This window comes from Myripristis murdjan, chromosome 7, assembly GCF_902150065.1.
Source record: "Myripristis murdjan chromosome 7, fMyrMur1.1, whole genome shotgun sequence".
NCBI lineage: Eukaryota > Metazoa > Chordata > Actinopteri > Holocentriformes > Holocentridae > Myripristis > Myripristis murdjan.
Window position 1 is genome coordinate 16,173,745 of NC_043986.1, and position 13,688 is coordinate 16,187,432.

At 42.4% G+C, this 13,688-nt stretch overlaps 1 protein-coding gene across 1 annotated transcript in view; it reads right to left on the reverse strand.

The window, feature by feature from the left end:
• Positions 1 to 13,688, reverse strand: part of LOC115361633 (ERC protein 2-like) — a 159,653-nt gene that overhangs the window by 90,449 nt on the left and 55,516 nt on the right. Inside the window, exons 9-12 of the mRNA XM_030055142.1 lie at positions 12,416 to 12,604; positions 7,969 to 8,010; positions 7,261 to 7,454; positions 6,911 to 6,916 (exon numbers count right to left, since the gene is read on the reverse strand). Coding sequence (XP_029911002.1) covers positions 6,911 to 6,916; positions 7,261 to 7,454; positions 7,969 to 8,010; positions 12,416 to 12,604 — 431 coding nt within the window. The remainder of the gene's footprint in view (positions 1 to 6,910; positions 6,917 to 7,260; positions 7,455 to 7,968; positions 8,011 to 12,415; positions 12,605 to 13,688) is intronic.

A 13,688-nucleotide genomic window follows, 5' to 3' on the forward strand; every position in this document is an offset into this window, starting at 1 on the left:
GTGGAAATGTTACACTTTCTAACATCATAGTAGACTGAGACATGAGCCTGCACAGAGCTGGTGCAGACAGCTTCATACATCACAATGAGAGCATATCTGTTGCATCAAGTAAAAAAATGCATCTGAGATACTTACAATCACACAGACACACATCCGGCTGTGCCAAAATTATGCTGTTGCGTTTGGTATTGTGCAAGGAGCTGTTATTATATCTTCTTCTATGTACACTGTCATTTCCAGCTGTCTATGTAAATTGTCAGTTTGTCTGTGTATGATGTCATGATCGCTTTTCAGCGTGGTTTGAATGAATAGTGTATTTGTGAGTGTTGCAGTCTATACCTGGCTAAACAGGACAAGTCAAATGGATACACAAAACTAGGTCCATGGACACAAACTTGCAATACATGTTAAGCAATGGGTAGTGCCTATTAACCACCTTAGTGGTTAATACAGACAAATACAGACAAATGGAAATGACAGAAGAAAGGCAAACAGAAATGACTGAATAAATAAGCATGAATGATGGTCATGAACAACCGACCAGTGCAATGTATAAAGACCAATATGCAGTACTAACACCATACACAAATACAGCAGTACCAAACACAACAGCAAAATTTTGGCACAAATCAAGCCATATTTTCTAGTGGAACAGAAATGCACTGTTTAATTTAGCTTTCTACATTTCTACACTTTTTATGTTGAGCTTTTATTACTTAATCTTGTCCTTGTTTCCGTATTTCTTCATTTTTCTCCCTTACAGAAAGCTTTGTCATTGTGTTTTGAAACATTTTGTATAAATGAGGATTATTATTCTGAGTAGACAGTCACAGATATACACACATATGCGCCAGTGTGGCACATGTGCACAAGAAGAGTCCTTTGCATTCATACTTCTGCTGTGTATTAGAGATGTTCGTGTAGGTGAATTTGTGTGTCTGTGTATGTGCATGTGTGTGTGTGTGTGTGTGTGTGTGTGTGTGTGTGTATGTGTACATTTCTACTGAGTACAAACTTGCCATGAGGGCATATCAGCTATCACACATAGCTGCTTCTGGCACAGGTGTATAAACTAGCAAACCGCTGAGAACGCTGTTCCCTTTTGATAGGTGATATGCCCTCATCAGCCCATCAGTAGAAAATGAAGTATTTGGACCGGTGTGAAGGCCAATGAGGGCGCATAGTGTATGGATAAGTGGCGGATGAAATGATGAAGGGTATATGTGAGGGGAAAATATGAAGGAGCCCTGTGATTTATTGGCGTCCAAATCAAGCTAATCTGTTGATTTATCAAAATGCAGAAATTCATGGAGGGAAAAGAGCCTTTTATTGTGGTGTCATTTCTTAGAAAGATAGAGTGAGCATGACAGCGAGAGAACGAGAGGGGGAAGAAAATGAAGGAAGGATGGAGCGAGAGAGAGGGAGAGCACTGTGCATGAGGCCAGTCAGTTCTTAAACTGAGCGTAATAAGTCATTTTTCACATTTCCTCTCACTTCCTCCATCTGGAGCGCTCCGCACTCCCGCCTTCCAACACAAGCAGCTCCGCTTTATTTCTGGCTGTCAAAGCACAGCTCTGCTTTTTTTTCAGCCATGTATTTCTCTCTCTTCTCTTCCTCTCTCTATCACTGTTTTTCCCTGTCTTTCTCTGCCTTTCCCTTGTCCTCACAATATCCATTTCCACCTCCTCTATTCCTGTTCCCGTCTCTCTATGTTTCTACATCTGACATCCATCACATTTGCCTAGAGGTAAGAGAAGTCGGCTTGGGACTGGAAAGTCGATGGTTTGAATCCCTGAGCCAATTGGGAAAAGGGTGTAGGTAAACTGAATGACTAACACAGAGGTTAAAAGGACGTGATATTAATAAAAATGAATAAATAAATAAAACATCCTGATTTCTGTCTGTCTTCCATGGCTCTCTCTCTTCCCGTCTTCCTCTAATAAATAGCAGAGTGGAACAAAATCTTCTGTTTTCAAGCAGCCAGGGCCAGACCTGGGCAGTAACTCAGAGTTGCACAAGATATGGAACAAAAAGATGATATGATCTGAATTAAACGAATTTCATATTTTCTCTGCAGAGCGAGAGGAGGAAGGGGACAGGCCAGTGAAAAAAGAGGGAAGGGGGGGGAACACTGACTTATGAAAGTGTAGCGTGAGGCAGTTGGGTCAACAATGGGAGTCTGAAGGCTTATCGGAGGAGCTTGTCTAAATGGAGCGCTGAGAGATCCAAACAGAACAGAGTCTGTTTATTACTGATAGATGCTTTATGGCGTTTAGACATGTCTTATCGCAATACAAATACAATTTCCCCCTTTTGCTTATGTGTATGTATGTAAGAGAGGGAGAGAGAGAGAGACAAAGAGAGAGAGAAAAATGGTTTCTGTGCATACATACGTGTGTGATTCATTGTATGCAATGTGTTGCTGTGTATTTGAGATGTGAGCTCTGCTGCACCTCCTCGGCCTGTGTGCTGGGCTTTCCACCAGGCGTAATCTGTACAAAGTAGAGTAAATGTGTCATGTTCTAACCTTAAATGGCCATTCACTCTGTGAGGAACACCTGCAAATACATTCAGCAACGCATGCTGTTTATACAAATATTATGCATTTGCAAAAATTATACTCCACGTACTGTAGATTTTAGAGGGAGTTTGGATTGTATGTGTCTAACTGTAAACCTCTGATGCTCAACACCCAACATCTGGAGTTTTGTTATTAAAAGAGCAAAGGTGCAAATGATGCGTGTGTGTGTGTGTGTGTGTGTGTGTGTGTGTGTGTGTGTGTATGCAAATTCATGTTTGTGACTCTATGAATGCGTGAACTGTCATGCTGAATATCGTGAAGGTTAGATGGCCGAAGATATTCCTCCCAGCCAACGGACTCCACCAAACTTCCTTTCCCCTCAACCTCACCCCAACAACACACATGTGCATGCACACACACAAACATGTACACATATGTGCACTTATATGCACAATCCTCTCTCTCTCTCACACACACACACACACACACACACACACACACACTCTCACACCTCCTTTTTCCTGAAACCCTCCCTTACATACCAGAGTTCTTACCACGTCAATAGCTGTGATATGGTGAGACTGGGAGGCTGATATATTTATTGAAGGTTAACCTCCACGTCACTGCAGAAACTATTGTAAGTATGGGGCTAACACCAGGAAGGGGAGGACAGTAAAATAGTCCCACTAGTGAACAAATTATACCCCTAATGTGTGCGTAATGTAGAGATAATACATTTTTTCTGTTTTGAAATAGTTTTCCAATAATGTCCATTGTTGAATAAATTTACCTTTTAAGCAAACAACCTGTAACAGCAGATGTTGCTTTCTTCAAATGGCAGATGCTTCATTTTGAAAAGAAACTCTTAGGCATGTTGACTAACTCCTGAGCTTTTACAGCTCATTAATACTGGCCGCGCTCCATATAGGTCAAGATCCTCACGTATTTACACTCTAAGCTGTGCTGTTATACTTTTACACGTTCATTAGCATGTTATTAGGTACAGAAACATGTTGCAGGCCAAAGCCACACCATGCTGCTTAAATGAACTGAGTATGCACTGGAATTCCCCACTAACGCAATGTTCACCTAGGATAATGGTCTTTTATCTACTTTGCTCTACCATATCAATAGCAATCATTTCAAGACGTCAGCACTCAATTGCTAATAACTATGGCTTTAACAGTTCTTCCTGACAAGACCGATACGTTGTCATTAGTAGATGATTATGTGCTGACACAGATGCATTCCATGGCACCAAACCCTCTTGAATGCTGCTGATCATTCAGGCAGAGTTTGAGTTGAATGCACATAAATAAATACGACACTAGCCATAAACTAGCTAACGCTATCACTGATGACTTTACATCATTACAAAATCTAAGCTATAAAATAGCTGTAAGTGAGCCTCCCCTTTGGTGGAAGGTATTTATTACCATGACCTGCTGGCTACATTCATCCTGCCTCTCTCTGCTGTGTTGCCAACTGGATGAGAAAGTGTCTATTTCCTCATCTGTTCCTCTCTCTGCCTCTCTCCCAGTCCAGATAGTGGTTAACAGGCAATCTGATGGAGTTCCAACAGAAACACTCTGATTAAAAAGACATCGATCCTCGGCACAGACACATCTCAGACACTCTTACACAGAAGCCCACTCAGCACAGAGGCACACTCATGCGCCCAGAAAAACACACTTTCACGTACACACATGCGTAGACAAACTCATCCAGTACACACACACACACACACACACTTCTTAATTCTTCCATGCTCAGTTTTCAATGTGAAATTACTTTGTTCCATCAAGATATCAACCGATAATGTGACAAGAAGATAATAACAATAACATGATACATTGTTGATCCCCGTAGGGAAATCTTCTTTCTTCTTGCTCCTAGAACACAGGGTCAGCCACAGAGCAGCAGCCCTGAAACTGGCAAGTGTTTTTTTTTTTGCTTATTGCTCAAGGGCACTGTGGCAGAGTGGAGACCCTGAAACAAGACGCTGAACACCTTAAATGGAGTGCTACCTGTGCCCTACACCCATCATCATCCTGCTACCCAAGTACGTGGATACACACATGTTGTGTATACTCACATCAGTTTTAATTTACTCTCTGAAAACCGGCACTAAAATATTTGTGAAATGCCTGTTCTTCTCAAGCAAATGACAAAGACTGACTAAAACACCTTGAAAAAGCAATAACTAAAATGATTTCATGTAGCAAAGGCTGACAACAATATTAACAAAAACAAGTCACTGAATCAGGTTTTTTTTTTTGTTTTTTTTTGTACCTCAGTCCACTTATATTCATGTAGAGTAAAAGTTTCTGATGCATAAATTGAAATTCTGTCACTGGCCAAATTTGCTTTCTCAGTTTCTGCCTTTTGCATGCTTCAATGGAATAACATTCCCTTACTATCCATAGCCAAATATTTCCTCGCCTATTTGCAGATCTACCATTGTTAAAGGGTAGAGTTTTTAGAGTACCATGTGTAATACAAGCAAGCAATAAAGTGTTAGACCTATAACTACTGAATTACAGCTGTATTAAAAAAAAGGCTAAGAGTAGACAAAATCAAAAAATGTGTGTCAAAATTAACATAGTCCCACTAGCTGGTGATACTTTTAAACACAAGAAACCCTACTCTATTCTAATGTGCTTAACAGTGTTTACAGTAGTGTTGTATGACAAAAGTGGATCCTCCTGCTGACCTGTGTGTGACCTCTGACCTCTGTGTGCTGACCTGCTGGCCAGGGTCAAACTGATAGGAGAGACAGGCTGACACTAATGAGACAGCGATCTCAGCAAGATGAACGAGCTGAGTGAGAGAAGCCTTTCCAGCAATGGATGCCAAACACTCTTGTCACACACACACACACATACACACATATGCACACGCAGGCACAGCGCCCACGGGAAACACACACATATGGACTCAGAGACTTGAACACAAGCGGATACAATGGAGACACATGGAGAGGTACACACACAGACACGATACACACACCAACACAGAAAGCAGACTGAGCTCAAACTCAGTGGGAGCTACTGTATCCCCAATATACTTGATGTCGATGCGTTCCCACAGCGTTTGAGTCAGCGTGCAGTTTCCATGCCAGAGTGGAGAGTCTGTAAAATGGGTAATGAATGAGGCAGGAAACAGTGTTGGATTCAGCACATTAAGCCCATCCAGATCCACTCGAAACCATTCAGAAGCACCGTTAGTATTAACACACCTGATGGGGCCTGTGGCCTTTAAAGAATAGTTGTTCTTTCACATACTTTTTTCACACACACTGCCCTCCTCTCAGCGGTTGGAGATCCCCCACTGAGAAACGATCCGCTTTCACTCAACACATGCACGCACGCATGCACGCACACATGCACGCACGCACGCACGCACGCGCGCACACACACACACACACACACACACACATAAAACACAACATACACCTCTTTATATGACTCATACAAGCTCAGATACATTGTATGCACATACACGCATTTGCACATGCATATACGTTCACAGCATATACACACAAACACACATACACAGCATTGTATCCACACACACACGCACACACACACACACACACACACACACACACACACACACACACACACAAACTTATAACTCTGCCTTGGCACTGCATAACCACTCATTTGGGTACATATACACACCATGCCAATCCATAAATCAGATGATAATTGAGTAGCACTATGCCAGTAATAAACAGAGCAGCATAAACAGCCAGTGTTGCTCTGTCTGGGCTGGATACGCTACCTCCCACTGGCATGCCGCTGGCTGCCTGCCTCACACACTCACTGACACACATACACAAACACAAATGGATGTATAGTATGCATTTACAGTAATTACCAACATGTATGGAGAGACATGGCAAAATTGCTTATATGGTGTGCAGATACAGACATGTTAAACATGCACACACATACACAGAACACACACAAAATGTGCAACATACAGTACAACATGAGGAAACACAAACATGCTGACTCATGATAGCGATTTGATATGAAGTAGCTTTGGGAATCACTGCACTCAAGACAACATGCTATATGTCTCCAGTGATAAAATTCAGGAAACATACAGTATAAAATCTCTCATTGTTACATTGTTTTGACAGGAATGAGGACCGTGATTGTTTGCCATGTGTATCGTACATTTATCATCCCACTGGGGCGGTCAAGTTTAAGCCTCCGTGGGAAACAGATTTGAGCCAAAATGCCCCCAGTTCACAAGTTTATACCTAGGAAAGTCTGAAACCAACCAAACAGTCATGGCATGATGTCAAGACTAATGGCCATGGACAGTGGAAGTGTTGTTTGAATGGCATGTTAACAAGCAAATTTAGTAACTACTCACCCAGATCTGCAGACATTGACACATACAAACAAATGATAAAACATTTTACCAAATGGTTAAGAACACCACACCAAATAGCTACAGCATGCATTTGTAGAGTGTGATTACATAAGGCAAAAAGCATGACAGAATGGAAGTGGTCTCAAGTGCTGGGAGGACACAATCTAGACAGTTTATGTCTTGTGGATTACTCCTTTATAAATAGAGCACTTAGGAATGAATCAAGATCTTACAAAGCTCCGGTCATGTACAGTTCAAGCATATGTCACTAGAAAGGACACCACAATTTGAGGAACCCAGTTGGACTTGTGATGGATGTGAATGTTTTTTGGGGTTTTTTTACCACTCACCTCTCCAAATCAGCGATCTTTTTGTCCTTGCAGGACCTGTCTATCTCAGCATCCCTCAGAGCTCCCATGAGCCTCTCCACCTCAGCCTGGGATTTCCCAGATTCCTCTCTGTAGCGGGCCACTTCCAGCTCCAAAAGCCTCAGACGGTCAGTGATGTCTGGACATTTCACGCTGGCTTCGTCTGGATTCTGGGCCTTTCGAGGACACAGCAGACAGACACGGGTTGATACACTGAGTACAGGGACAACTGAAATACAGTATGCCGTATTTACAGTAAGGCCGAGGTTACATGTGAAACTTTTTCCATGCAATTAGGTTGCATGCAGCTGAGTTGTGACTGAGGTAAGAGATTGAGTTGCAACTGACTTCCATATGATGAAAATTATGAACTGGGTTTGCATCATCATTTGGAATGTTCCTTATGGTTTTGGTGACAGTAAAAACTTAATTTACAACATGCAAGCATAGTGAGTGAGCGTCAATGAAAAAACAGATTAGTATTATGAGTTCCACTCTTCTCTGTAACCATATATGAAAGTTCTGAAATGACACGAGGTCTTGACGCTTGCAGTGCAGATAGCATCAGCTGTGCTCGCTCGCTACGCTTGCAGTTGGGCTGAGTAAATTGCACTATGTATTGTCGGCCTAACAAAGCAGAATCAATGCAAGTACACACAGGCACAAGGACTAAAATAACAAAGAACCTACTGTGGGGCCTACTGCTGACAATCCATCTACTTTGGTAGGAGCCTTGATGTTAGCACAAAAAGGGACAGGAGAAGATAAAAGAAAAGTATATATTAGATAGAAGAATAACAGGAAAAATATATAGAAGTTGCAAACATGTAATCTTAGCATTCAACATCATATTGTGCTCCGGCTCTGAAGGATTGCCCATGGACAGCTATAAAGGGTCAGATGTGAGATCATCTCCCATGGGTGGACTAGAGGCCCAAAGGGTAAGGTAAACCAACGCCGAATCTGCGGTTAAGGTCACAGTCTAGCTGAAGCAGAACCAATCTCCACCCTCATCTGCTCTCATCCCATCATCACCCCCCCTCGTTCCCCCACTCTCCTCTTTTCTGTGGTTTGCTTCTATCAGTCGCCTCCCCAGGGCGTCCCTTACTTCGAGTTTAGAGTTTAGTCATTATCATTATAAAATTACCGTCTCCCCCTGTTTGCCTGCGATTTTATGAGACCACCAAACATCTCAATTTTTTTTTTCAATGTCAAAGGTTGAAAAAAAAAGAGAGGACTACAGTGATGAATTCTTTCTTCTCTGAGAAAAATATCCCAGAGGAAGTTTGTAACCTAGAATTATCTTTCCCCTTCTCGCTCGTTCCCTCAGTCTCTACTTCTCTCCCTGTCTCTAGTGTGTTTGTGAAGATTGTTTAGCTTGTTGAGACAGCTGAGGCCACTCGTTTAAACATCATCAAGTGAGTACTAAACGCACACAGACACACACACACGCACACACACACAGCAATTTATTGTCAGGTCTAGATAAGTCTGAGACAGTACATGTAGCGGTGTTTGAGTCTGTCATTAGAAAAAACACAGAGTGTTCAGATGTCTGTTAACTATTACCACCAGCCAATCTGAACAAACACAGCTTGCCAATCATAACAAACCCACCAGATAAACAAAATGCACAAGAGGGGCCCTGCATATTGGAGATTCAGCCAAGGGCATAGCATATGGAAAACAGCATCTAAATGATATAGGGGTCTTTTTCCCTATGCCATAGATACAGGAATGTAGTGTGGTGTGGCTTAGCAGAAAAACATCGGTTAATGTTAAAACATAGTATTCAGTAAGAATGTCACTAATTGCATTGATGGACTCTTACCAACGTGAACTTATACAGCTCTATAAACCTGTGTGTCCCCATGTGTGTATGCACACGTGCATGTGTGAAGAATTAAATCCTGTGCAACACAGGGAGCACTTGCCCTCTCCCCCCGGGATAGCAAGCCTAGCCGATGTTTACCTCGTCCTCACCCCCATTACCTTTACACCTCACCCCCCCTGCACACGTTCACACACATCAAGCCAAATCTCAGCCAACACAAAACGCATTAGGCCTAAGTGGAATGGAGTTTGTTATGCTGTTCCAGTTGAAAACACAGACAGGAGGAGAACACTGGCTGAGTGGACGGTGGGTCCAACATGAATTTGTGATATTATGACAGCAGGGGGAAGACGTCTAAAGATCCAGTTACATATATGGTCATTGAAATTACTATTATCATTCCTGGAAAATTCTTTTAAGGGTAAATATCACAAATGAGTTAAATATGTGTAGCCATCAGGCCCCGCTTTGGGATATTCAAACCCTGGTCAGAAGCCATCCAGCAACACTGAGTTTGGTTGGGTGTTAAGTGTAACATGAGGTGGAGAGGGTGATGTAGCAGCGCAATGTAAATAAAGGCTTAAAATAATAAAAAATAATTCAGTGACTGAAAGGAAACTCTATCAATCGAAAACTGTGTCACTGTCAGGCCACTAAAAGGTCATTGATCAGCTTTATCTCTATGTGGTCATTCACCTCTGTGACACTCATATCAATCTCTCCTTCCAAACACATGGGATGAAGTGCTGAGAGAAAGAAATGAAGAGAAAAACAACAAAAAAAGAAAAGGCAGGATTTTGGGAAGACATCAGAGAGGACCATCTGGTGTAAAAGGACCACCATTGGATTCAAGTTAGTTGATGCATAGTGCCGGCTTGTTGGTTTTAGCCAATCCACTGCCTTCCCAGAGCTTCTTTATGGCCAAACTTTGTTTCTCTTTGAAGAGCTCCATCAGAGTGTTTGGTTCCAGGAGGAAGTCCTTTATTAACCAAGGAATCAACAAATAGTGTTTTATAGGAAGAGGATGAGGAAGGGGTGAAGTCAACATAACTCTCAGGTCAAGATTAAAAAAAAAAAAAAAAAAGAAAGAAACCTCCACGAACAGCTTGGCTGACTCAGTACAAACATCTGCAGATACAGTGAGTGGGCCACTGTGTGTACATGACCCAATGGCAAACACAAACTCTACATTCTGCTTGATGTGGAATGAAGTGGGAAAAGCTTTTGGCCGAAAACCTCATGACTCCAATTTTGGTGTTTTTCATGTAACTTCAACTGACTACGCGCGCCTATGGGTTGAGAAAATTCTACAAACACTGGATTTATAAAACCTTTTCAAAACCAATAAGATCAACTCAAAAATGCCTGGTCACCAATCCAAAAACAAGGCTGTTTTTCTTAGCTTCTGAAAGGCTGACATTTTGGAGATCTGACAACAGCAGACAAAAGCAATATTGTAGTTGTTGTAAGTGAAGTATACGTACCAGTCAGCGTCAAATAATGTCATAAACTGCTCTGTGGCCTTGAAATATGTGTGTATATGTGTGTGTATGTGTGTGTATGTGCAGATCAGAGTTTAATCTAAGGCAGCATGTCAGGTCACCTCTGACCCACTGGGCATTACGAGTTCACAACCTCTCACACTCGGCTGCACCACAATAGGATCAAACACATACTCACACTTACACACACTTGCATTATGAAAACACAAACACACACACAGATACACATAGGAGGACACAGGTGCACACACACACTCACAGACACACACATGCACACAAACAGTCATTTGTGTGCCTATATGCACGCACAGACACGCAGATGTACACGCATACACAAAAAACTCATATAAACACAAACATTATCTGTCTTCTTGAAGAAGCTATGAGTTTACATAACAGGTCTGATTGCTGCCGAGTACACAAAATAGTCCAATTATGGCAACACTTCTGTCAGAGTGTGCATCTGCTCACTACAAAGAGCTATTGAGCTGCTGTCCCTTTCATGTGGTGCCGCGTCAACATTCAACAAGATATCATTTCACAGGAATGAGATGTGTATGCTTTTTATAAGTATAAAAGAAAACATTCTCATAAATTCTGGCAGGGCAAGAGTCTGTCCTGGCTTGTAAGCCTGGGAGAGGAAAAAGAGAAAGAGAGTGAGGCCTCTGACTTGGCACCCGGACAGGGATGGAGGGATCTTTTACATCCATAAATCACTCTCTCTTAATTCATCCCTTTATCCCGCGGAACAAAGTAGTGCAGGCAGGCTGGGGAGTTGCTAACAATGTTGTAGATGCACGCAGGGAGGTAAGAGACAGAAGAATTACTGTTAGTGTAGATGTTAGCTGTGTAAATACAGGGTACAGGTAGCCTATTACAACGACTGCTGTGTGGCTGTAAAACTAAATTCTTCTAATTCTTTTTGTACAATAAAAAATAATTATAAAGTGTGATGATGTTTGAGGTATTCAACAGTAAAAAGGATTTGAGAAAGGTGCACTTTATTTTCTTTATGATGCGGGTGTGTCGGGCTTAATTTAGAGCAAGGGACAAGTGGTGCAGTTTGAGCAAGTCTGTTGTGATGTGGAGAAATATGAAATATTGAGTGCTGTATGTCTTTATACACATACCAGACCGGCAATCATAAGTGTGTAAAGTGTGTACCGTGTACACACCCTCAAAAATTTACATTCTTTTATCCCTTACCTTCCAACTGATTTGCGTCCAATGTGCTTGTTATTTTTTAACACAATAAGATCAAAGTAGTGAGACTGTAAACTTTCCTGATATCTTTTATTTAGGTTAATTTTGGGGTGTTTTTTGTGATGGCTGAGAGACCAACACCTAACTCTGATAGTTGTCAGGGATTTTTGAACTGAGGTGGGACACAGCTTTTGGGTAATTCGGCTTCAATCTTGTATTTAGAGGGGGAGATAATAAAAGTTAACATTGTTACCGAAGCTGAAATTAAATTACATTACTTGTTGCTAGGAAAATGCAAGTAATGCCATTAATAACTGTTTTACTGTCTAATAGCATTATTGTAAGACGTCACCAGCCAACACTGCACACAACATTGCACACACAACACACACCCACACCCACACACTTTCCAAAGGCATCTTCCCAACATCCGTTTTTCATTTTCTCCCATAGCTGACATTATACCTGCATCCAAAAGATCCATTAACCTGCTCAACTCTTTCTCTCTCTTTCTCTCTCTCTCTGACACAAACATACACCCACACACGCAGAAACACATACACACACGCTCCTCTTTTATCCCAGGCCCCATACCGACCTCTCCATCAGGCCTCTGGTTGGGGGTCTGGCTGAGGTTGGTGGCCTGGCTCTGAGACAGATTCTGGGGCTGCAGGGCTGAGAGTCTGTCCTTCAACTCCTGGTTCTCCTTTCTCATCAGCTCCAGCTCCTCCAGTCGAACCCTGTCCTCCCGCTCCTTTTGCTCGCGTAGATTCTCGATCACTCTTTCCTAAAATGGGCAGGAGGGAAAAGAGAGTTTGAAGACGAAGGATAAACACATAAATAAGGTATAGTTTATGGCAGCTGTCACTCCCATCTTTACATGATCATCATTCATATTCAACAAAAGTGATAAAATGGCAGTTCGGTTTTTATTTTGCCTCCCATTCTCAAGAACTCAAGATTGTCAGCCATGTTAGATTTCGCTTCACTTTCAGACTGCTGAGCCAGGCTCTCACTGAACACGCTAGCTGGCACTACTGCTTTGCAAACGTGAGGCCAAAGACAAACTCATAAAAGCCCGTCATAAATAATACTAGCATAAATAATGGCAGGAATGTAGAGAGATCAGAGCCAAGTGGAACAGGGAGGGAGGAAGGGAGAGAGGGGCAGAATGAAATTTACTGAGGATGAATTGGAGAGGAGATCCCTCGCTAATCACTCCACCTTGCCTACTGATAAACCAAGCTGGAATGTTTACATCATAATTTTCTCTATTCTCTAATCTCATCGGACAGTGGGAGGGCAAGGGCTTTGGGCATTGGCTGGAACCCAGGTGCACACTACGGGTGGCTGAGCACGCACGGTGTGTGTAGTAAGTGTCTGTTAAGGTGTATGTACGTGTGTTTAGGTGTGGACTGAAGTGATTATCAAGGTGTTTATTCTGGTGTTTATTTAGGCGCAGAGCACGGCTCAGCGACGAGGCTTTACGATGTGGCATCACCGCATGATTGGCAGCTTTAAACCCCTGGGTGATTGGACAAATACACCCGCTAACTAGACCTGGCACAGTACAGCACCATATAGTGGGGTTTAAAAAGAGAGAGAGAGAGAGGGAGGGAGAGAGAGAGAGAGACCACACAGCTAATAAGCCCTCGGTGTTTTCCCCAAACTATGAAATATCTCTAGGATGTTTGGGGTTTAGGGAGAGAGACCAGGATGTGATAATAAAACCTGCCTCTATGAGGCTAAAGGGAGTAAAGCGCACGTAAACACACCGACTGACACACATGCATACACACACATGCACACACTCACACCAAAGAGCAGGGCTTGGCATGGGCACAATGCCCTAGCCTGCTAATTAGAACCAC